This window comes from Meleagris gallopavo, chromosome 19, assembly GCF_905368555.1.
Source record: "Meleagris gallopavo chromosome 19, MGAL_WU_HG_1.1, whole genome shotgun sequence".
NCBI classification, from domain to species: domain Eukaryota; kingdom Metazoa; phylum Chordata; class Aves; order Galliformes; family Phasianidae; genus Meleagris; species Meleagris gallopavo.
In genome coordinates this window covers 2,127,564-2,152,178 of record NC_139422.1, presented here as the reverse complement: position 1 = coordinate 2,152,178, position 24,615 = coordinate 2,127,564, and the positions used below count along the sequence as shown (strand labels likewise).

Here is a 24,615-nt window from a genome sequence, read left to right as displayed (position 1 = left end):
TCTGCAGCTTTTCCTCCGCAGCAGTGACTATATTTCAGTGAGCACATGATCAAATGAAACACTATGCAAAGTGTTTTGAAACCCATCTGAAAAGAAGATAATATAGACAGGAAAATGATTATCTCAGTGCCACTCACAGCTCTCCATGGTGACATGAACTCTATTCTAAGGAATCCCAGTGCAATTTCTTTTCCATCAAATTAATAAAGCTGAAAAGGCAATCTGTCCTTCTTTATTAACTACTCTAAATGCCTCACCAATACTATTTTTCTCACGTGACTTACATAAAAATTAAACAGCATGGGATACATCATTGTTCTTAATGGAAGAACCCATTTCGCTAGTAGCCAAGTGCTGTAGCAGCTGGTGACGCAACCCATAGGTTCAACAATGACAAAGAGAAAACCTAGAGGACCATAAGCCGGACTGAATGTCCCATAAAGGTGTGTCACTCAAACATCAGCTTCCTTCAAAGGCTGTGAAATTCTCTGCTCTGTGTCATGTCCTGGTATATCTGTTGGCACTGACACCAAGGATAATTCATTTCTGAAACCTGAAGCACTCTATGGGCAAGCATGGATGAAAATCATCTTTGTGAGCCTCTGTCTATGACGGACTGATGGTTGGACTTGATGATCTTATTGATCTTTTCCAACCTTAATGACAATCTACGTGATTACTATTGATTTATGGAAAATGGAACTGCAGATTATAGTGGTAACTGGTGCGAGTACAGCAGGAACGGCAGGAGTGCCACATAGAGGGGAAATAAGCTGATTTGTGGAAGGCATTTGGGGTCTCATGGCCCTGAGCTGGCACAGGAGCACCTGCAGTCGCTCACTTACTTGGGCTGATGATTCTGGTGCTCCTTCTCAGCAGTCTCCCCTTCCTTCTCCCTGTTCTCCTTCTCCACCGAATCGTACGTCGACAACGCCCTGCTCCTGAACCGGTGCCGTCTGTGAGGCTCCTCTCCATTCTCACCCTTGGAGCCAGGCTCTCCTTCCCGGTTCCCAGACCTCGAGCCTCCACGGTGCCGGGTCCGCCGCTCGCTCCTGGCCCCGTTGATGGTCCCATTGCCCTCCTTGCCTTGCCGTTCTGCAGAGTGCCGGTGCGTGCGGTGCCTCCGGTGCTCCTTTTCAGCGCCTTCTTCCACCGACCCCCGGCGATGGTGCCTCTTCCCTCCTTCCTGACCCCTGATACGCTCACTTTTCCCTTCCTTGCTGCCCCCTTCCACTTCCTTGCTGCGGCTTCTGTGCTGCCTGTGCCTCTCCTCCTTATTGTTGATGCCAGATTCCCCATTCTCATCTTTGGTCATATCACCTTTCTCTTGCTCTCCCAATTTCTCCTTATCCCGATGCCGGTGATGCTTCCGAGGAGCTTCTGCTCCATCGCTAGAGCTGATCTTGGTCTGCTCCACCTCCTGCACATCCACAGGGCTCAGCTTGCTGATGTTGTTCCTCCCTTCACCCCTTGGCTCCACCACCAGTGGCCGATCCAAGTGGGTCTTCATGTCTGGACGGATGTGTAGGGTCGTGGCGTAGCGCACCCGCTCCTCAGGGTCCAGTTCATTGTACAGAGCCTCACAGCTGGCTCGGAAATTGTGCATCCGGATCTGGCTGGTTCGCTGCTCCCAAACCGACTTCGATTTGGAGGAGTTCTGCTGCTTGCTAACAAGAGGAGGAAGGAGATAAGTTAGCACTCAGTTTCTTGCATTAGTTCCCTACAAAGCAAGCACCAAAAAAAAAAAAAAAAAAAAGAAAGAAAGAAAGAAAGAAAAAAGAAATTTCAGCTGAGATGGGGGATCAGACGGTTAAGCCAAAGAAATTATAGGAATGGAGAGAGAACATGAGCAGGGAAAGCCAGCGGGATCATCAGTGTTAGTTTGTCCCCACACGCTTCAGGCACTTTGAAACAGGCCCTCAGGAAAGGAGTTCTCTTGGTTTCTAAAAGGTGGTGATCCCCCTTGAAAGCCTCAGGCGTAATCTGAAGGATTATAAATCACTGCCCACCAAAATTGTACAGCACAACTGCAGCTGTGAAGCAACCCATGGGGCTTCTCCCAAAATCCCTGCACTTTTCTGAACCCAGGGACTGGGAGAGCCACATGCAGATGCAGACGCGATGAGAACACTTCTATTCCCTGGAGCACTTGCTCTTTTCTGTCCTGTTCTCTGCTACAACCGGAATACCGCCGTTGACATTGCCTTACTTCTTTGATTTTCCAGCACAGCACCTGGTTTCTGTCCACTCCATGTGAATGTCACATTCTCAGCCAATGCAGGAAGAGAAGATTTGCCTTTCATCCTAAACACTGCAAATCACATTCTGCTTTCCCATAAAATCAAAGTAAATCCACTGGCTTCCATGGAGGAATTCCAGATCTAGCTTGAAGTTGGCACCTTTTTTCTTCCTAAACAAAACAACTTTTAACACAGAGAGGAAAAAACATTTCCCTTCCACCACGCTGCTCTCCACCATGCTGATGTCTCCATTTGCTACACATCAGCCTGGGTTCAGTGGCCGGAGGGGCTGCACAGTGCTCACGAACCCCAACCACTTAACACACACCCCACACAAGGCTGCAGGAATAGGGCAGCAGACATCCTTACATACACTCCGGGCTCCCCTGACAATAGCAGAAAGCAGCTTTTGCGTGTGTCTGTGCTGATTCAGAGTGTCAGGATCTGTCGCCACGCTCAGCCCCCGGGGAGGCAGCATTCAGATGGGCTCACAGAGCACAGCGGGAGCTGTCAGAACGGCTTTGCGTCTCAAATGCTCCGCTGGGTTTGGGGTTTGGTTCTTCACTGAGGGTGCTGCTGCCTGGCTCTGCTAAAAGAGGCAAAAAAACCGACTTAAATGTTCGCTGCAGATGGGAGGAGGGCACGCAGGCGAAGCAATCTTAATCCAGAAATCAGGGTGAGCACAGCTTATCACCGAAACTACAAATCTAAGCCTCGCTGTTCCCAGGGGGCACATCCAGGGCAAACTTCCCACCAGCTGAGTGCCCGATTGACACCACAGCAGAAGAATGAGTGGCAAAAACCTCGGCTCTAAGTGTCAATGCAGGGCACATAGCTCAGATCCCACCTGAGTCCCACGTATCACTCAGAGGGCTCATGGGGCACAGCACCCCAGGCTGCCCCACTGACCCCTGGTTCAGGAGGTGGACAGCTGTCAGTAACCCAGTAATTCGTTAGGGTTCAGTGCTGGGAAAGGTTCAGCTACTATCAGCCATTTACTTGTTTTCAGAGGGAATTAGTGGGCAACAGGAAAGCCACCTCTGACCCCTTCCCTGCTGCTCCATAGAGTATTTCCTATGTGAAGACATATGCTCCACATTTACAGCCTTGCACCATCAGAGATGGAGCTGCTTGGCACAGTTGTCCCTGCACATCTTCTGGGATGGATGGGTGAATGGATGGAGGGATGCCTTGCTCTGCAGTGCTGCAGATCTAGCACTGCCAAACTATGAGCAATGAAAGCAAACCTCCTCTGTAGCACTCAGGGAAACAAGGCAGCTTGGATCTACGCACATGCATGTCTGAGCTCCGCAGCACTGTTCTGAGGGGACATTTCTCACTTCATAATGAAAGTCCTCAGGGTGAGGACCAGCTTCTGCTTAGTGTTTTGAACATCCAGAGAAAGCTGCCTACACCAAAGGGATAAATAGGAAAAAAAAAACATTAAATTAGAGTTGGTAAAGTGCCTTTATGCTGACTGAGGTCTTCCATCTCTCTCTAAACGGAGCACGGCACAACCTCCTGCTCCACAGGTGAGCACCATGCTGGGGTGGGATGCAGAATAACATATTCACAGAGGATTTCAGAACCCTCCTATGAAGGTTAGGGTCATTTACCTCCGAGTGAAGGAATGGGCTGCTGTGACAAAGAGTCTCGCTTCAGGAGGGGCCTTTTCATGGTTTCACTTACTCCAAGAACACAAATCAGCCTCACAAATACCTCTGTGGTACCAGGGGTCCAGTTGTGCTTGACTTGGTGAGCTGGGTGCACACACCAATAAGAACCTGGAGAATCCCAGCAAGGCACACATTAACTAAGCCTATTTTGCTAAAATCTCTTCTTTACAACGGACACCAGCATTACAGGCTCAAATTTCACAGCATCTAGAAGTGAGATACACCCTTAGCACTGACCCAATAGTGGAAGTAATTGCCAACTGACAGCACCACGCAGCCACATGCTGGTGTTGGTCGCTAAGTCCCAGACCGGGAAGCTCAGAATGGCTGCATCCTTTCTCTTTTCCACATGAAAACTCACCAGAAAAAAAAAAAAAAGAAAAAAAAAAAACCCACAGAAAATTTATAAAGTGCAGTAAAACAGAAATCAGGAAAACGCGCAGCCTGCCTGCAAGCTCATTACTGCATTCAACCCAGTCGAGAACATCTGGAGCAAGTGACAGCACGCATAAAGCTGCTGCAGGAAATGGGAGCGAAGGAACCGAGCAGGTCGGTCCCTCTGGGGACAGCATTTAGGGTTTTTCAGAGCGAAAGCAGCAGCAACTGGAGGGAACGTGCTGCCTGCTTGTCCAATTCCATTTATCGGGCTTTTGCTTCCTATATGTTCCCACAGCAACTGAGCACGGCCATGTGCGACCGCTTCTCCTCTCCTGTTGCTCTGCTGCACTTCCTCTCCAAGGAGAGCTTTTGAACTTTCTGTGGCACAGCAGGAATGTCACCTTACAGCACAGCTGTCCCCCTACAGCCGCCTGTGCACCCACATCTGCAGACGAGATGGAAAAACCAAGCGGGGGCAAAAAGAAGATTGCATTGATCACCTCCGATGTACTGACACGATACGAAGGTCAGTGCTAATGCACTTTCTCTACAATTACTCCTCATTCTTATTTTCTGTCTACAGAACGTGCTGTGCTCCTTAATGGGGGACCAGCATTGTCCTCCGGGGTCAAAACACTGTAGGTTATTATTGCTGCTGACACGCTTCTCTGGGAAAGTCCCATCAGTATCCCTTGGATTAAGCAGCCAGCAGTCAAGCAAATCCTAGAGCTAGAAAGAAAACCATAAAATCTTTCTATAATTGATATTAATGAACTGTTGACTAATATTGGTTCAAATAAAAAATGCTGCCAGCCACTGTATAGACCACTCAGGAAAGGAAAGCATACTTTTAGCCATCTTCCAATCTTAGCCGTTCCATAATGACCAAAGATTTTGTTGTTGTAAGCTTTTAAAACAGCGCCGTAGTTAATGGCACTTTGCATCCCAGCACTGCTGGTTTAATCAGCCATCTAAACGCAATCCTCACAATTTTGCTGTAGTAAATAATGAATGAAATCTGACTGCAAACATAATAATTTGATGTTAAAAATACCTAGGTATTAGATTGTGGGTATGAAAGAGTATGTTCTGATTACAAGTGGAAGGGAATTTCTTGTTAAAATAGAGTATCAGAAAATGGGATATAAAAAACCTTTCAAGAACAGCAACAAAAAAAATAAATCTGATTTTCTGTGCATCCATTTGGAGCAGCATTCTCCATGTTTGAATTTTCCACTTAGAAAATACAAAGGCAGCACATCAGTCCATGGTGGACACACACAAAGCTTTATCTCTGCTTTGATAAAACAATTTTCTTCCAGATGAGCTCACTGCTGGCTCTTCACTCTGCTTTGCCCATGACCCGGGAGCTGGAGCCTGGATGCTTTAGCACTTTTTCTTCTTTGTGAGCCACATTCCCTGCCTGGGCTCTCCTGGGAAATGCTCTGTGCTCTCCCACTGAGCGGGTGTGATGGTGCACATCACAGAAACACCATTATCAAGGACAGCAATGGGAAATGCTGCCCACTCCCTTCCAATATTCCTCTTGAATTTGATTTTGGTTTTATATATTAAATTCATACACGTATACATATATATATAATTTTCTCAGAAGAAAAATATGCTTTTTTCACAATTTTCCTCCTAATGTCCTTTGGCCTGAAACGCTACATTTTGCATGTGGCCTGAGCAAAAATTTGGAAAGCTCTCATGCTTCGTTGCTGCTCCCAGGAGGTGTCCATGGGCATGATTTCCTATGAGAAGCAGAAGCCATTATATGCTGCTGCTCAGTATACAAAGCCTGCCATCATCACCAGTTTTCATACAGCTCTGCAGGGATGCAAGGTCCATCAGATGCTTTCACTAAGGAGGACAGAATGATTTCACTCCACCATAGCTCACCAACCTGCACGCTGCTTCCTATCTCTCCAATAGGAAAAGTTTTTAAATATGTGTATATGTATTTAAGTACATCACATAATAATTCCAGTAGTATAAAAACAAGACTTAGCTTTCTACAAACCCTGATTTTATGACAAGCTAACCCACTGTGAGGTGATTTTACTACAAGCACTCCTAGGTTAAATCTATAGACAGGCATTAAGTTCTCCGAAATTCAGTCTTGGGGACGTTTAATTTTTAATTATGATTATTACTTTTATTTCTCCTTGGCCTCTGACATGTGCACATTTCCTTCTCTAGAGGACATTCTGACAGCTGTACCATAATCACAGAACCATGGAATCGTTACAGTTGGAAAGATCACTAAGATCACATAGTCCAGCCACTGCCCCATGCCTGTGACTGCTCTGACCATGTCACCCAATGTGGCATCTCCCCTTTTCTTCAACACCTCCAGGGATGGTGATTCCCCTCCTCCCCTGGCAGCCTGTTCTGATCCATCACCAGTCTTCCTGAGAAGAAAATTTACGTAGGATCCAACCTGAACCTCCCCTGAGAGAGCTGCTGTCCTGCTGGAAGCTGTTATGGTTGGTGTGGGAAGGAGCTACTCCAAGAAAATCAAATTACGGTCTTTAAAAAAAAACTAAATCATTGGCAGGTGCAGACACTCAGCACTTCTGGAAAGAAGTAAAATCCCCAGCTCTCATTCTATTTAACATTCCAGAAAATGCCTGAAAAACATACCATTTCTCATGACCAAGCAATGACTAACATCTCCGAATCCTATTAGAAACAAATAATAAACAATAGCAATACAGAGAAAACCTCAAATTCACCATTTGGGATTTCATCACCCACTGTTATATAATGATGATTCATATGAAAACCCACTGTCCCATAACTCTTAAATACGTTCAGTTGGAAAAGCATAACATAATCACTCACTTAGCTGTGCATTATCACCTATGTAGATAGGAATTAATTGCTAACTTCAGTATGGATTTTATATATGTGTTGATTTAGTTAAAGAAATAGAGCATGTCTGTGCAAAATTCTCTTCAGTGAGTAAAAAATGGTCTTCATACCACTTGCAGTGCTTAAATTGTGAATGTTACAGCATAAAATCTTGGAATCAGGATCAGAAAAAGGCTCACTTTGGGTTTTCTTGGTTGTTTGGGTTTTTTTGTTTGTTTGTTAAGGAACTAGCTCGTGTAGCTTATCTTTCACTTTCTACCCTTTTACAATTTTCCTTCAAAGAACAGTTAAAGAAAGAATATTGAAATACAGGAGGGTATTTTTTTCTAAAGAATTTTGAATAAGTTCTGTTCTTTTGGAAGAACGGATTTCCAGATCTTGGTTCTTACCGATGTTGAAGGCAGAAGGAATTTTCTGCCTCTTTAGCAACCAAGACAAACAGAAATGGGTTTTTTTGTACCCTTTAACAGCTTTTTTAAATGATGAGACCACCGCTCAACTTTCATCTTGCACAGAGTTTCAACCACTTCTCCAATCATTATGGTTACAATAAGAGAACAGACTGACGTTAGAGCATCTGGAACCAATACTAACCTTCACCCAGGGACACGGGGTGCTGGTGCCTGAGAAGAGTTTATCTATTTGAATTTAAAATAAAAATAAAAACCACACATTTCTAACAATGACATTTATACTGAATATATGAGACCTTTGGATGCTTTCACACTTTACAGGGGCTCTACTGATGCTCAATAGCAGTTGGTACTGCTATGCATCACACACAGTTATGGAGTCCAGATACTGAGCCGAAATAAGAATTTTTGCAGCAAAAATGCAAGGGAAATGCTGGGGATACCCACAGAGAATAAAATGCACATTCAATTAATCTGTCAAAATGGCCCCATTTTGCATAGGAAATTACAGATTACTGCCCAAACAACACACAGTGTTGTTACAGATAGCACAAATTGTATTTGCCTACAAATCAGGCTCTCTTCACGTAACTGAAGAGAGGTAAAGTGGCTTTATGTGTAGAGAAACATGATGTTAAGCTGCAGTCATTGGCCAGCTTGGCTAAGACAAAAAAGTGCAGGCAAAAGAAAGTTGTCTTTGGGCAGCATATAACTGAAAATCCACCCTAGCAGAGGCCCACCTACACATTTTGGCAGTAAAAATTCATAGAATGGATGCAAGTCATAAGATCCAAGGATGCCTCCTCCTAATTTGCACTGTCTCTGTCGCTACTGGGCAGACAGCAACAGATCTCAATAGCCACTGAATGTGGGCAGATCCTCCTTCCAAGGGGATTCCAGTGCCTGCAGTTTGTTTGAACAATTTAAGTGACAGCTCCATCTCTGGAAGTTTGCAAAAGGAACAAAATTCCATTCTTTCAGATTTCATTCCTAATTTGCAACCATGGCCTTGGATTGGTTCGGTTCAACTTCAGCTGGAGTGCACCCAAGCAACGAGAAGGAAGACAATTGGGCAGCACCTCTCCTGCATCACTACTTGAACCAAGCTCTCCATTCCACCTCTTGCCTTCCTTCCTACCAAGTGCAAGGCAGGGTGAGAGACCCAAAAAGCAGCAGACCTTCCCCCCATAATGCTGTGTTTGCCTGGAATCCCAGCAGCCAGGCACTGCATTGCAAGAAATGAGCCTGAGATCCACCAGTGCACAAGGGCCCCCAGAAAGCCCAAGGAGGTTGGGAACAAATCAGATGTTGAGAAGCTGGTGGAAAACCTTTGCTTCACTCCATCTTCACCGTGCTGACCCCTGCTATGGTGCACGTAAGGACAAACCCACAAGTGAATTGCACTTACTTGTCTCTCCAAAAGCATTAAAGAAGAAAGATAACGTCAAATGGTAACAGTAAAACTCAAAGCAAAGGCGCTAAGATGGGTTGGTGACAAGCTGGTGACAAGTTTTGTCGTATTAGTCAGCAGGGAACGATGGTATATTCTACAAACCTGCACTGGTGTCAAAGCACACCCGTGATTCACAGCAAAGCCAGCAAGATTTGGTTGTTAGGAAGTGCATGGAGTGAATGGAAGGTCTACCACTGTGTTTGCTCTGACACGGATGCATAGGAGCTCAATGAGTGCCTCGTTTTTGCAATATCTCAGGAAGGTCAGAGAACACAGGTAGAAACCGTGCTCTCAGGAGTATGAATTTCCAAAGGAGTTTGGTCTCACTTGGACCCAATTCCAGAGGTTTCTTTCAGGTTCTCCTCCAGCTTTCTTTCATTTGAAGAGAGCACTCATGGTGGACATCTGTTCTCCTATTGAACCCTAAGTGCAAACACTGGTGGAACATCAAAGCCATCAGCCCAGTACAGAATAAACAGAGAACAAAGTACAAGTGAGAATAAGATGAACCATCAAATGAGGGCAGGGGGGAGAACAGGGAAGATAATTAAGGAAGCAACAGAGGGAAATAATTAGGGGGATGGGAGGACAAAGGAAGGGAGGAGGAAAACTCACAGTCAATATACAAAACACTACAGAGTTGCTCACGATCAAATCACAAGCATTATGTGGCAATGTTGCACACTTTCCAGTCCTTCCACCACATGTTGGTCTGGAGGCTTTCCACAATGATGGGAATGATTTTTGGAAAAAACAAGGTGGGGAGTGAAGGCATCAGGAGAGTGGGGGGGGGGAAGAGGGAGGTTTATAAATATAGGTATCATAAATCCATTAACTGAATATTGTAACAGAGAGCAACTCACGGTGAATTTACGCTGGAGACTGACGAGCTGCGAGATACAGTACCTCGAGTTTGCTTTACAAAACTGCACATGCAAAAACAAAACAAACAAAGAAAACAAAAAGTGAGAAAAAAAAAGAAAAAGGAAAAAAAAAAAAAAAAAACGAAGAAGAGAAGAGAAACCATAAGAGACATCGGGAAAAGACTCATACAGGCTGTGTCCTATTGAATGCAGACTGCAGCGTGCATCTTGGTAGGAGACCAGGCAAGCTTCAGAAAGTGTGGAAGCCAGAGACACACCACCTTCTAGTTAACAAGGAAACAACCGAAATGGAACCAAAAGGGAAACAAAAATTAAAAGGTGAACCAAAAGACACACAATGATATTAGGAATTTATGCCTCCATATGTTATACTCACACACTGAAAGTCCTCTGCAGAAGTCATCTTTAGGACCTCAGGGCAGAAGCCTTTGTAGAAACAGGTGGTGATTGCTGTTACAGCTGTGCTGCAATCATTAGTTCAAGTGGGAGCAGGGTGCAAGGCTGCTCGTTCCCACTCTGGCACCCTGATATGAGAGGAGGAAGTGCCTGGGAGCAGAGAGGAGCCCCAGCTACAGGGAGGACCCTGGGCTGTGCTTGGAGAACCCAAATCCAAACCCAAATTCACCTGAGCTGCAGCAGCTGGTGCTAGGCTTCATCAGTTCCATCTTGCATAGGATGGTCTCTGCAGAGGCACCTACCTCTCTCCTCAGCCAGATGCAGGCGTGTGTCTGAGCTCAGGCCATCTGAATATGGCTTGCCATGTCTAAAAACCATACGTCTGCTGCATCTTAGGCACGGGACTGACCGCTATCCAAATTTTGTTTCAATTCACATCTAATTTTGTAGGTTCTCCTCCATTCAGTGTGTACGTGTGTAGATGCCATTACACGGAGGCACCCAAGGCTATGGATGGGGCCCTGGGCAGCCTGGCCTGGTGGAGGGCAGCCAGCCCACAGCAGGGGTTGGAATGGGAGGATCTTAGAGATCTCTCCCAACCTGAGCCATTCTATGATTCTGTGCGGGGGGTTTCTGAATACAGACGCAGCTGAATTACACTGAGTTAATTCTTTCTCTGGTAGGAGACCTACTCAAAACCAGGTTTCTAAATATCTTGACAGTTCTTGGCTTGAGGTGCTAATTATTCACAGTTATAAACAATAACTTTTATAAATTCACATCATCTGAAGAACTCTCTCAGATGAAGGACAGATAAAATCCCTTCACCTCCTGAATTTGTCTTTTCAGTTGCAGCATTTTTTCCTTCAATCTTCAAACAACCAACGTTATCAAAGCCAGAAGGTCCAATTAAAAATCTAATGTTCTTTGGATACCACAGGAGTAGAATTTTAAATACACATTTCCTTAAAATTACCAGAATACCTTGAACAGAAGCGTTGGCCCAGGTGGAGTGTATAACTCAACCACCCAGAGGCCAAGAAAACTGCAGTGTAATGGCATTATGAAAGGTGTTTGTGAACATTTCACTTGGAGCAAACAATCTGGTAAAGTGTTCTGCCCAAACTTCAGTGTTTTCTACATTCCACGTTTCCACAGCCCCTGCCTGCACAAACGCCTTAAGCACAGGAAAGGAAATACTGAGCAAAACAGGTGGGAAAGCTGTGATAGAGGAGAACATACTGGGTTGCTTTCATTTACCTGGGAGTCAGCACCGACGCTGTGCAACACCTGCAGAACTGTTGCTTTGAATTGCTGAAAGCAGCTCTCAATGCCACGCAGCAGAAGGCTCGCTTTTATCTTTGCATGTATCCCTGCCTCATTTGGTGCAGTGCAGGGTGGAGGCCATGCTGTGATCCTGCCAAATATCCTTGTAACCTGGCCAGACAGCGTTATGCAAGTCCTGCAGCATTCCAGGTTGACTCCTGGACTTTTTTTGAAACCGTGACCGACTAAATTTCCACTAGAATTGCAGAGTGGAAAGCGAAAACAAAGACAGCCTCCTTTTCCAAGTCGAAATGACAAAGTACTTGAGCTTTACTTACCATTGAGAGGGACACAGAGCACGAGAGTGTCTTTCTGTGTAGCCGTTAGGGTCATCGTTACATCAACAGCAAGGGCAAAAAGGAAAGCTACCGGGAGGAATCACAGTACCTCACACATCCACACACATCAGGAGAAAAGAAAGGGAAGGAGTCACACGCCAGCAAGAGAGAAAGAACATCTCTGCTAGTCTACACACTGTCAAACACAGGAACTGTGGTGAGTGTTCAGGCATACATCTTGCTGGGTTCTGTTGGGTACCAGCAGCCCAACAGGGATTTTGAAACAGACCACGGTGTTTCCCAAGACAAAAGGAAAACATGGAGCCTCTGAGATGGAAAAATGTCCTAGAGAGATAAAGCAGCTCCCCCCTCCCTTTGTCCCCAGACCTGTACAAAAGGGACAGACACCTCTGAGAAGTCACTGTGAAGTGCCACCTCTGTTTGCCCTCACAGTTTGTTAATGAGTAATCAGCTCACTCGTGTTACCAGGTAGTATTTACCTGTAGGCATGCAATTAACACATCAGCTGCTTGGATCAAACTTGTGAGGAACCAGTAGAAACCAGGCAGGACCAGGAGAGGTCTTTGGGGTTCTGTTGATGCTGTTGTTGTCAAGTTTTGAAAAATTCTAGTGGTCAAACCTACAGACAGTGTTCAGCTCTGGTGCCATAACAGTCTCTACCACTTCCTACAAAGTGTCATCCATCATATCTGAGAAATAATTCTTCCATAGAGAACTCACACCCCACAGCTAATGCTTGGATCATTTCCTTTGGTCTGGCTACCACAATGAGAATATTACGTAGAATTAAGAAACACTAAGTGAAAAAAAAGAGGCATAAGTTTCTCTTAGCATGACTCAGACGTGACTACATGGTAGGTTCCTTCAAATTTAGCATTTGCTTTCTGTTGTGAATGCTATCTTAAGATTCTTCCCAAGGCAGGCCAATGGAAAATGCATAGAAATAAATGTGGAGGCAGTTTTAGTCAGCAATACGGGGTCCCTGGAGCAGCTGTGGGCAAAACTCGTGCTGGGCTTTGGGCTCATGAATTCTCCCACTGACCTGCTGGCCCATGTCCTGTGTGCTTGGTTCAGCCCCTTTTGTACGGGACATTGGTGCAGCTCTGGCCGGAACAGAACAGGCAGGGCGCTCAGGCTTTGGGTTGGCAAAGAGACAAGTTCATCCACGGAATGTAAAACCATTTGCAGTGGAGTCTTTGTGCTGCCCGTGGAAATCAGCCTGGCAGCACTCCTTCAATTGACACCTTGAGGTGCTCTGCACATTCATTGCCCCATTTTCCCTCCTCCTCCATTCTCACCACCAGGGAAGCTGCACCAATGGCTTGCTCAAAGACCCATCGATCCATACAGCTGCTCAGTTCCAGAGGCTGAGTGGTTTCAACGTTGTACAGAACAGAGGGTCTTAAAGACAATGCTGGGCAAACTGGACAAACCCAGAAACTCACCTCCAGAAACAACAAAGCAAGGAAAATGCTAAACAGAAAACAAAAGTCACAAAAATAAGAATGAAACAATGGGCTAAAATTAAAGCACAATAGCTTATGTTAAACAAATATTCTGTTTTAAAGCAAATTGCAACAGTGACAGAAACAACACACCATCCTAGTTTTTAAATCTTGAAGAAACAGAAAACAGAAAGGCCCATTTGGGATAGAGTTCACCAGGTGAAGAAAGGAATTGTGGTCAGAAGAATCCATTCGTGTAAGTCCTTTGGCGGAGCAGAAGACACAGACATCCTGGGAGAGCACTGAGTTATGAGGTACAAACTAAGTGCAGGCTGAATATTGTAATAAAGCACCTTGAGCCAGTTGCAAGACAGATGAGATCTGGATGCTGCTGTAAGAGTGACTGTTTTATCAAAACAGACCCCTTTATGTAGTAGTGCTTCACCACGCATCAAGCAATAAAATAATTTGTGGATCACGTGGAGCTGTGAAGGTCACAGACACTGCGAGCAGGTTGACACAGTAAATTAGCAAACGGGTTCGTAAGTCCAGAAAATTGTATTTTGCAAATGATGCAGTAAACATTTCCCAGAGCTGAGCTGCTGAGAGGCTTAAATAGCAGAGAGCCATTGCAGATGAACTGCAGGGACACGAGCACGCAAACCACAACTGTGCTCTGTATTTGCATAGCAAAAATGCTAGAGGTGGAGAAGCAGGTACACTACAGAGTATGCAATGGCCTTGAAGGAGGCTTAGAGGAAGGTGTGCTCTCACAGTCCTTGATGTGGGACTGACAAAGGAAAGCAGCAAAACAGCAAGCACAGCACTTCACTGGTGAAACAGCAGGATGAGCAAGGGGACTTTCACCAGCCTGAGCCCCAGGTCGGCTTTAGCACCTCAGCAGGAGGTGGACAAGCACACCGGGATGTGAATATCGTTGAAGAAATGCAAGTCATGGTGCCCTCTGTGTTTCAACACCTGACAGACCTGGTTTTGTTGGTGAAGGCAGAGAAAATGATGATGTTCTCAGAGTACTGACTCGCGACACGGATGCCCATTGCTGCAGAAAACCGTTTTCCTACATTTCGAAAATAAAACTGAAGTAGAAAAAAACAAAACCAGTATTTCTAAAGATAAACTGGTAATGTAGATCCAGAACAGGGTTTGCAGCTGGACCTCGGTGTCTCAGTCCCAGCTTTTCCCTGACTTGCTCAACAGCCAACACTGTTTTTCTCCTAAAGCCAAAGCACAGCATCATACCACACACCATGAAGAAAAAATTCTACTGAAACCAGGACAGGCTACCCAATTTCTACAGAGCTTTGTTTTTGGCAGTGATGTTCCCATAAGCCAAGAATCCTGTTTCCAAGCATACCCAGCACCTTTCATTCTCCAAGGTGTTGAGCCATTCATGGTTCCTCACACCAAAGCTATGGTGGGATCCCATCAGCACGTCCAGGCTTGAATAACAACAGAGTTTGATTTAACAAGTCTTGCCATCGACACAGCATCTGCTCTGCCTTCAGGACCATAAGAAATACCAGGGTATGTTTAGCTGTCAACCATGAGTCCCTGTCATCAGCCCTACTGGGCAGGATAACAGTACCTCAGGCATCAGTGCTGCAACCCCTAAAGCTGTAGCTGCTATGTATCTCTGGTGTTCTCACTACGGATTAATTTCTATATTAAATATTGCTTTGGCATGCAGTCATTAAACACTTTTTGGATCATCAGCCAGCAACCCATCTGTATTTCTATTTCTCTCTCACAGTACACCTAGCTTCTCCCTTGCCTTCTGTGGGTTATTATCCATTTGGTCATCAACCTATTGACTTTCTGAGTGTTTTTTGTGTTTTTTTTTTTCCCCAAACTAAAGCTCAGCATGCTTTGCAAGTGCCCTTGTAAGCACCTCACTGGCACCACAGAGAGATAAATAGATGCCACAGGACATTTAGATGCCACAGGATAGTGGATGGCCTCCAATACCATGGATGTTGCCATGGTTTGTAGATGTGGAAGGAACGGACTGCACATCCACGTGTTCACTTGTAAGCCTGATAACCTGCTTTTACACATGGCAGGATCTAGGCAGATACAATTTCAAGCAAAAAGAACCAGAAACCCATGATTTTGTACTCACTTACAATTTTGGTCACAAAACTGCCCCTGTGATATAGAAAACCAGGTGAAAACATGGTGAAAAAGTCAAGGAACAAGGTTATTTTAAGTAACTAACAATGCGGTGAGCAATCTTAGCTCCATTAAAGTGCTTTTTCTGGTTTCTAAAAACTCTTCACACGCGCTGTACTGTTGATTAAAAATAGAAGAAAGTTAGCATCATTATCTTCTGCTATAAAATAATAGCTCCAGGAAATTCAACAAAGAACAAAAGCAAATGTCCTTGTGTGACTTCTTGTCTAGACTGGACAGGAAATCATTGTAAGAAGAGGATTATATTTAAAACCAACAAACAGATATGGCATAAATAGATGATTAAAGCAGAAATTGCAAAACATAAAAATGGGAAGGAGAAGATAGTCAAGTGAACAACATTCTTTTCTTTCACATATAACAAACTGGCTCCATTTGGCTCGTTGACTATGATGAAGTGGATTAAACTCCCCCTTAAAAAAGGGTCCCCTGGGACAGCTTTATGCTTATCATACAATAGTTTTAATGTAATTATGTACACATACCTCCCAGAATTATAGATCCAAAGTGAAATAGATATTAACACTTCACCTGGTGAAATCTATCTTAGGACAGCTTAAAAAAAAAAAAAACCTTCTAAATTACAGTTATAACAAGGCAAAAGATGAGACGTTACAAGGAAAAAAAGTAACAAACTGAAAGAAGTACTGCAATCCACGGTTAAGTGATCAGCACTGAAGTGTTCAGTCAACCTAAAGCCCTATCAGTAACAGAGATGGTGTAAAACGTTCACAGAGTGCTACAGGATGCTCCAGTTGAACAGACGAGTAACAGCACTGAGAAACAGAAACCACAAAATTGAAGTCTCAAATAATAAAACAGTGCTTACGCGGCTATGGAAATGTTGGCTGCAGACATGGGGCTGACTTCTGCTACCTCCTTGGCCTTCTGCAGGGCGAGCTTCTGGTTGGTGGCTTCCTCCATCTCCTCCTCATCCTGGTGCAGAAAATCAGACAGATCAGAGCCTGCACGGTGCAACGACAATACCTGGAGTTCCCCAAAGAATGGGTGCAATGTGACTGGCACTGCTTTGCCGTGAGAAAAGTGGAAATTCGTTAAAATAAGGCAGAATCTCAAAACATCTTGCAAGGTAGGGTTTCTCTCTCAGCAAAGAGATGAGAAACACAGGGTTTGGTCAAGTGCTCAGTGCATCTTTATTGAGAATGCATCTCCCTTGTGAAGCTCTTACCTCTTTTGGGTCTCTTCTTATCACTCAGTGCTTTGGCACAAGAGGGAGAGACCTGAGCAGAACTGTGACACCTCTGGGGTAAAGGCAGCCTCATTCATCACACATTTACATGTGCAAAAACATTCAGAAGCCTACATCCTAACAAAATAGGACACTCCCAAAGCCAACATGAACTATCTGAAGCAATAGACCCAGCAGATAACAAAGGGTTTGACTGACCCTGCTCACACCAGTTTTATCCCAAACACTACCACTGATCTCAGGTGTATCACCGTAGATGTAGTGGGTGAAAACGGAAAGGAGAAGACAGATTAGAGTGAAGCAGATTAAAGGGAGAGTCGAGCACAGCTCAGAAAGTTGGTCATGTTTGTGAGTTCTACATATCCGTCAGATCACCTATGAGGGTTATTATTGGGATTGCAAGTTCCCACAAAGTACAACTGTGATTTATTTCCTTCCACCTGCTGTAATTACAACAGAACACTGCTTAAAATCAAACTGTAGGATCTTTAGGACTGGAATGAGAACAAAAAGCAAAACAAACAGCATCCCATTCAACTCCAGTAGTCACATGGCTTGAACTTCCTTTGAACTTTCCAGGTAGTTAACTTAGATAGGACATGATGCCCCATCCCTGGAAGTGTTCAAGGCCAGGTTGGATGGGGCCCTGGGCAGCCTGGGCTGGTATTAAATGTGGAGGTTGGTGGCCCTGACTGTGGCAGGGAGGTTGGAGCTTTGTGATCCTTGAGGTCCCTTCCAACCTGGGCCATTCTGTGATTCTGTGATAAGAAAATCAGGCCAAAGTACAGACACTATGGCAACATCCGCACCACTGTCAGGGAAGAACCACATGTCAAGATGAGAGCAGTCAGCAGCTCCTTTGTCAAGGACCCCAGACCTGCATCTGCCCTTCAGAGGTAAACTGTGAAATAGTTATGTTTAAAACAACGAAAAACAACAGTAAGACATCCAACTTTGAAATAGGAAGGCACGTAGGTTTATCAGGGAATCGTTTGGGTTGGAAGGAGTGCTTAAAGGTCCTCTAGTCCAACCTCCCTGGAGTGCTCAGGGACCCATCCTGAAGGCCTTTTCTCCTTTAGGAGGAAAAAGAAATAATAGGTAATTAATTAAAAAATCTGGTGCCATTACAATTTCCTTTCAGGCTGCCTCCTTTCCAAACATTAACACAACTATAACAAAAACTCTTACTGTGATGAATAAAGAATGGGACAGGCCACCAACAGAAGCCTTGCTGAAGCCTTACACCAAGTCAGCAGTCCATATTTCTCAATGGCTGACTTCCAGTAAATTTATTGATGGCTTAGAAGCAGCCTGTAAATCAGTACTATCTGCAGAATATGGATATTTTGAGAAATAAATTCCCCAAAGAGGAGTCTTCCAAGGTTTTTCTTTCAGCAGGTATATTGAAGCAGTTTCTTCTCTTGGGGAGCTCTTTATTTTTGTCCAACTAAAGCACCAGGTGCAAATTTTACTGTCTTTATAAAATGTCTAGCTTCCACTCTATGCTCCCCAGCACATCCATAGCACAGCAAAATGTTCACTGCCATAAAGGCAGCCATCCCTAACTCAGAGCAAGCACATTCTTTATCAGATGACTGCTTAATAATATTTCAGTAGCTCCTTCTACACAGAGATCTGTGATCACTTTACAAATGTTAATTAATTCCCTGCCTGCTATGTGTGCTGCAGTGTCTCATGGGGGCATGGGATCATCCTGCTCTGTTTGAAGCACACAGGGCTGACGGTGCATGACTGAAGTGAGCTCTGAACTGTGACATTAGAGCCACCTCTGGGAGCTCCATCATCACCTCATTGATAAAGGCACTGCCTATAGGGACCAAAGAAGTGTAAACAGGAGCTGAGTTCTACATCTTCATCAAAACCATATTTTACCACATGGTAAAGCCTGGCTTCAGTGCTAATAATAATGATGTGCATAGTTAACACCCAATTAAAGACCTCTCCATTGGGTTGCATGAGAAGCCTCCATGGCTGCTACTCTCTTGTCTTCAACCTATAGTATCTGGGGAATTCTGAACTAATTTTATGTAAAATCCACACATCCCTCCTACTGCATGTTTTTATCCAGCCTTCTCCAAGATTGTATGGAGCAGAGATCAGAGGACGTATCTGGAGCTTTCAGGTGTTTTTTAGGAAGGCAGAGGGCTTCCCAGCTCACCCATGGCAGCTTCCCACTCCAACATGAAGAATGGCAGAGAATCCTAGAGTGGTAGGAAGAGACCTCAAAGATCATCTGGCTCCAACCCCCACACTGCAGGCAGGGCTGTTGTGTCATGCTGCATCACCAAAGAGAAAATTGGAAGCAAATTTGGGGGACAATTTCAGAGTCTACACTGAATTAGCAAACAAGAAGAAAAAATTTTCATAGGAAAAAAAAAAAAAAAGCAGAGAGCAGCCTAGAGGGATTGGAGATAGTTCTGAGAAGTGTAGAATGCTGGGACAGTTTGAGCCATTGTAAAATCAGAGCCAACACAGAAAGGAGAAAGACCCAGGGATGGAGAGGCAAAGGCTGGATAACAGATTTGTTCATAGAATCATAGAATGGCCCAGGTTGGAAGGGACCTTAAGGATCATGAAGCTCCATCCCTCCTTGTGCATGCAGGGCCACCAATCTCCATATCTAACACTAGGCCAGGATGCCCAGGGCCCCATCCAACCTGGCCTTGAACACCTCCAGGGATGGACGGGGCATCCACAGCCTCTCTGGGCAGCTGTTCCAGCACCTCACCACTCTCATAGAAAAGAACTTCCCCCTGACATCCAACCTCAGTCTTCCCTCCCTCAACTTCAAACCTTTTCCCTTTGTCCTGCTGTTATCTCCCCTTATCTCCCGAAGAGTTGACTCCCCTCCTGTTTGTAGGCTTCCTTTAGGTACTGTAAGGCTGCAGTGAGGTCACCCCACAGCCTCCTTTTCTCCAGGCTGAGTTCTCTAACAGATGATCAAGTTAAACACAGCTGCAGCTCTGGTGCCCCCTGGTACAGGTCACAGGGCCAAACTAAGGCAAACAAGAAAACGTCCCAGACTCACAATAAAGGAAATCCAAATTCACATCCAGAACTGGGAATGCTGGTTAAAATGCTTCAGTCCTGATGTCTATCTGGGAAGCTTTCTGTCTTCTCAGAATAGAGGCGGTACAAACTGCTTATGGTTCTCCCACAGTTTATGCAGCACCGATCTTGATTAGTTTTACAGCATAAATGTCAAGAATATCTCCTGAGATCAACTGACTCCTGAGTAACTTAATTATAACTCCAGGCCATTTTTGGTTTTGCATGATCATATTTACTTAGCAATAAATCTCTCATTCTCCAGGTATGCTATACAATTGAATTGCTTTAATCTTTTCCCTCTGCTTTTGAAACTCCTAGAGATTTTTTTTTAATCATAAGTAAAATTAAAGCAAAAAAAGAAGTTTCTCAAGAAGCTTTATGATTTTGCAATGCCGCTGAATCCATCAATATTTAATTATACTTTATAAACATAAACAAAGTCAGGTTTCTAACCCTTCCAGTCAGCTGCTGAAATATTCAGGAGAAAGTGCTATAAGGATTAAGAAAGAAATAGGATGAGCTTCATTACCCAACTATACAAGCAGAAGTTGTAAAATATAGCTGCTAAGGCAAATAGAGGGCTTTTGCACCAGCAATCATTGGCTTAGGGCAATGGGCTGTGCACATCCACCTCCACCTCGTGAGAGCAAAGGTGTGCAAACCAAGCCAAGTGCTGCTGAACATCACTGAGTACCCCACAGTGAGGAACAAAAAGTGTGCAATAACCCGAATGCAAACTGCAGCAATTGGAATCCTTTCTGTGCTGTACAGAGGCTGTTTCCATAGGGAATGCTCAGTATAAATCTAAGCACACAGCAGAGCTCCAGCAGTGACACTTCCAGCTCGTGCCAGGACTCGGCTTTCTGCCTGTGCTGTGCCTTGGATTGCTCTCTGCACCTGGTAGGAGGTGGGAAGGTTCCAACATTTTGGCTTTAAACTCACAGTGACCTCTTCAAATTGTTTTCCAGAGTTGATTGGAGAATATTAATTCTTTGATTCAAACTCCACAACACACGAAGCACCAGCATGAGACAGCAAAGGCAGCCACACACCACCTGTGACTCCCCACGCCGAAGCCTCAGACACATGAGTCAGCCAAAACCCATTAATTCCTTCGCCCCTGCTCTTGAAAAAAGCAAAAGCTACAAAAGTGTGTTCACCTCCACACAGCAGCGACATGAGCAATGCCTGCTGCCTGCCCTGGCGTCAAGAAATGGAACAGTTTGCAGAAACAAGCCTGGAGAACCAAACAGAACTGAATGAGAGCGGACCTCTGGGTTCTTATCAGCAGTGTAAATTGGCACACAGACTGAATGGAAGTCTCTGCTTCAGGTCCAGCAGCTGTGGCCCAAGTTTGAAGAACCAGAAGTCACGTACTTACCTTGGTCAGCTCTTGGGCGTTGGCCAGATTGTCAACGGCGATGGCCAAGAAGACATTCAGGAGTGTATCTGTTGGGGAGCAGCTAAGGAAAAATCTTCACATAGCAAATAGAGAAAGCAATTACTCTTCTCCTACACTACAGCCTTCTTTCTCCACTTCCAATCACGGCTATATTACTGGTGGATCCCTTGCACCATTGCTCTGTTGTCTTTATTTCTAACTCACCAGGAGTAGCATGTGCTGGACACCCACCTGACTTCACCAGCACACGTCCTGAGGGGATACACACACCCACACACACAGGATTTCACCATCATTTATCCTTCCTAGTTAACAGAACAACCGGTAGCTCCTGGAAATTGCCCATTTTCAAGACCATGTCAGCATATAAAGACATTGGGCAACATGGAGATCAGTGCTGTGCCACGTGCCGTTGGGAGGAACTCTCATGGCTTATCACAGCAGAGGGGATGTGACAACCGCTCAGAAATTGCAAAGCAGCCACAGAGAAATTGTAAATCAGATATCTTTGCATACAACATGAGAGCAAGCAAAACAAATCCAAGTCTTAACCAATGCCCAAGAAGCAAAAAAACATTTGCTCCCATACACTGCCTGGTGACAGGACCCCATGGCTGTGTAAAGCTATGACTACTGCCCTAAATATGAGCATACATGCCTTGTAAGTTGATCTAATGTATTTACCCTCTGGAGATTCACAAAGCATTGCATTGCTGTTGCATTCATACTCTGTTGGCCTCCTCAGAGCCATATATGAGCCTGGCTCCAGCAGCACCCTGGCTGTGAGTGCTGCATGCTGGGCACCACCACTTCGCATTGGCACAGCTTCAGGAGACTTCCCAGGGCAGCCAGAGAGCAAAACTTGCCCAGATCCAAAAACTCAAGGCTTCATGGCTTTCCTTCTCAGGAGCCCTCATCAGACTTGAGAACCTTTCAGGCCTCTCATTCCCATTGAGATGAATGCCTCCAGAGCCAAAACACTGATCAAAACCCAATCCTCTGCTTGGGGCAGTGGAAGTAGGAGCAGTGTGTACTCCTTTAGGATGTGTCTGCATCCTGCAGGGAATGGGACAAGGACTCCTGGGTTTTCTCCAGGCATCCATCAGGATTTCACCACAACAAGTAGCATGGGATAGTGGGTTTTACCATGCACAGATGGTTCCACAGGGAACAGCAAGAGCTGTGAAATGTGATGCACATCCACTGTGAGGGGTACGGGGCAGGAGCTCCTCGCTCCCACTGAGCCCAGCAAATGAAGAACAAGAAGGGAATGATGATAACCAGAACGATCATCTCCCTCCCACGCTGGAGAGAGAGCAAAATCAACTTTTCATTTGCAAAGATATCCGTGTCTCCATTTCCTTTTACCTGGTGAATGGCTGAGGGGCCACCCTTGGTGCTTCGATGTTGGAAACGCCTCCAAGCCCCTGGCTGGGGGGAAGAAATGTCTCATAACAAAGTTGTCTTCCTACCTCTGCCTCCTACACACACATGCTGAAAATGCCTCGTGTAACATAATTGGCCACTGGAAACAGCATTATTTTGTTTTCTTTTTTAGTTTGGGGATGTTTTGATTAATCAAGCAGACATGTTCTGGTGGAATTGAGTGTTTCTTCCCCCCAAAGAAGTCCTTCCAACCCTTTTGCAGAGCTTGGGATCACCCAGACACCAACAAACCTCCATCTCCAGGCTGTACAGCCTGATCAGACACTGAGCACAGCTCTACACGCTGCAGCAAAGTGCAGAAGGCAGCCAGTGGCCAGGCCTGGGAAGGGTGCCTGACCCCAAGCATTAGCTGCTTTTCATTTTAGGCTTTTCTTCATAATTTTTTGGGGTTTTTTTTCTTCTTTTTCCCTCAACAGATGCAGGAATTTATCAATTTACCACATAACAATGAAGAAAAAGCATGGTGTAATTTCCAAGAAAATGAGCCAAGTCCTGCTGTCACTCCAGTCACACTGCTTCCATTGAACCATTTCAGACACAGAGGTCTCTGCAGTTGAAAATGCAAGAGAATTCTGTCTCAGAAAACCAATGTTTCTAGATCTTTTCCTTGCAACGTGCTTTGAAAATACAGATTCACTGAACAATTAAGGTTGGAAAAGACCTCTCAGGTCATCAAGTCCAACCATCCATATAAATAGATTCAAAGAAGCAACTGAGCTACAGCAAAAGCAAGGGAAAGCAATCTTGCTTCTTCCTGAAATGGAACGATTACAGAGCACACATCAGTTTGAAGAGCAAAGGAGGTCTTCATGTTTAAAAGGAGCAGGTTTTGCAAGCTGACCCAAAATCACCAATGCCCATTCTCTAAATTGCATTAAATAACATATTCTTAAGCTTTCTGGAGGAGATCTGTGTAAAAAGGAGAGTGGCTGCAATGTTTAAGTCCCGAGTTATAGAAGAAAAGACATTTGACATTAAGCCAATCCATAACTAAACTAACCAGCAGTGCAGGATTGCTCTGTGCTGGGCACCCACCCGCTCTCAGTAGGAAGGTGAAACCCACGGCTCACATCTGTGCTTCGCCCCACACTGCAGCATCATTGACATTAACGGCTCTTTTACTTCCAGCAAAAATGCAGTTCTGCTATTTTCTGGCAAACTGAACTTTATTTTCAGACCTTCCTGCTTATGTTTTGACAGCTAAGAATAACGTTAAGTCCCTGGTAAGTCACACAGTTCAGCTTTCACCCCAAGATAAATGACTGCCTGCTGCTTGCTCTCAGCATCCAAACCGTAACTACGGAGAAGCAGGGATAGCTCTGACCTTCCTGAAAACCTGCTTGAAATACCAGCGTGAGCATCTGTGGGCTTAATGCTGCAACTCCCACGGTAAACACACAAGGATTTAACCCCCTATCCTCCACTGCCCCCTCTCACGGTGCTTAAATGCCAGTAGAGTCATGTGTGGTGCAGAAGAGCTCTTCCAATTCACGAAAGCAAACGATCCTCTCAGGCAAAGTCTTGGCCACGGCAAGGAGAGGCAAAGTCTGAACCCATGGCATTGCAAGAGGTGAGCAGGTCCTCACTGCATCCATGTGAACAACCCCTGCTGCCTGTTAATGAAACTGAAGTACAAGGGAGAAGACCTCCCTTTCAAGTGAAGGGGCAAGAAAGGAATTAATATCCTGTTCTTCAACACTGCTGTATCTCAGCTGCTCTGAGGTTAAAAGTCTCTCTCTCTTCCCCTCAGCCTTGCTGTCAAGCCTGATTACGACTTAATCTCATTTCCAAATGCCAAGCCCTGAGGACTGAGAGCAATCCCAGCTCTCCATTGACCCACTTTTCAGACGCAGCATGTTTCTGGAAGGAGCACGCTTAGGCGGGTGC

The 24,615-nt window shown here is 45.0% G+C and overlaps 1 protein-coding gene across 1 annotated transcript in view; it reads right to left on the bottom strand.

Moving 5' to 3' along the window:
* Positions 1-24,615, bottom strand: part of LOC100539318 (voltage-dependent N-type calcium channel subunit alpha-1B) — a 95,961-nt gene that overhangs the window by 69,690 nt on the left and 1,656 nt on the right. Inside the window, exons 2-4 of the mRNA XM_031556159.2 lie at positions 21,262-21,329; positions 16,428-16,534; positions 846-1,667 (exon numbers count right to left, since the gene is read on the bottom strand). Of these exons, the coding sequence (XP_031412019.2) occupies positions 846-1,667; positions 16,428-16,534; positions 21,262-21,329 (997 nt within the window). The remainder of the gene's footprint in view (positions 1-845; positions 1,668-16,427; positions 16,535-21,261; positions 21,330-24,615) is intronic.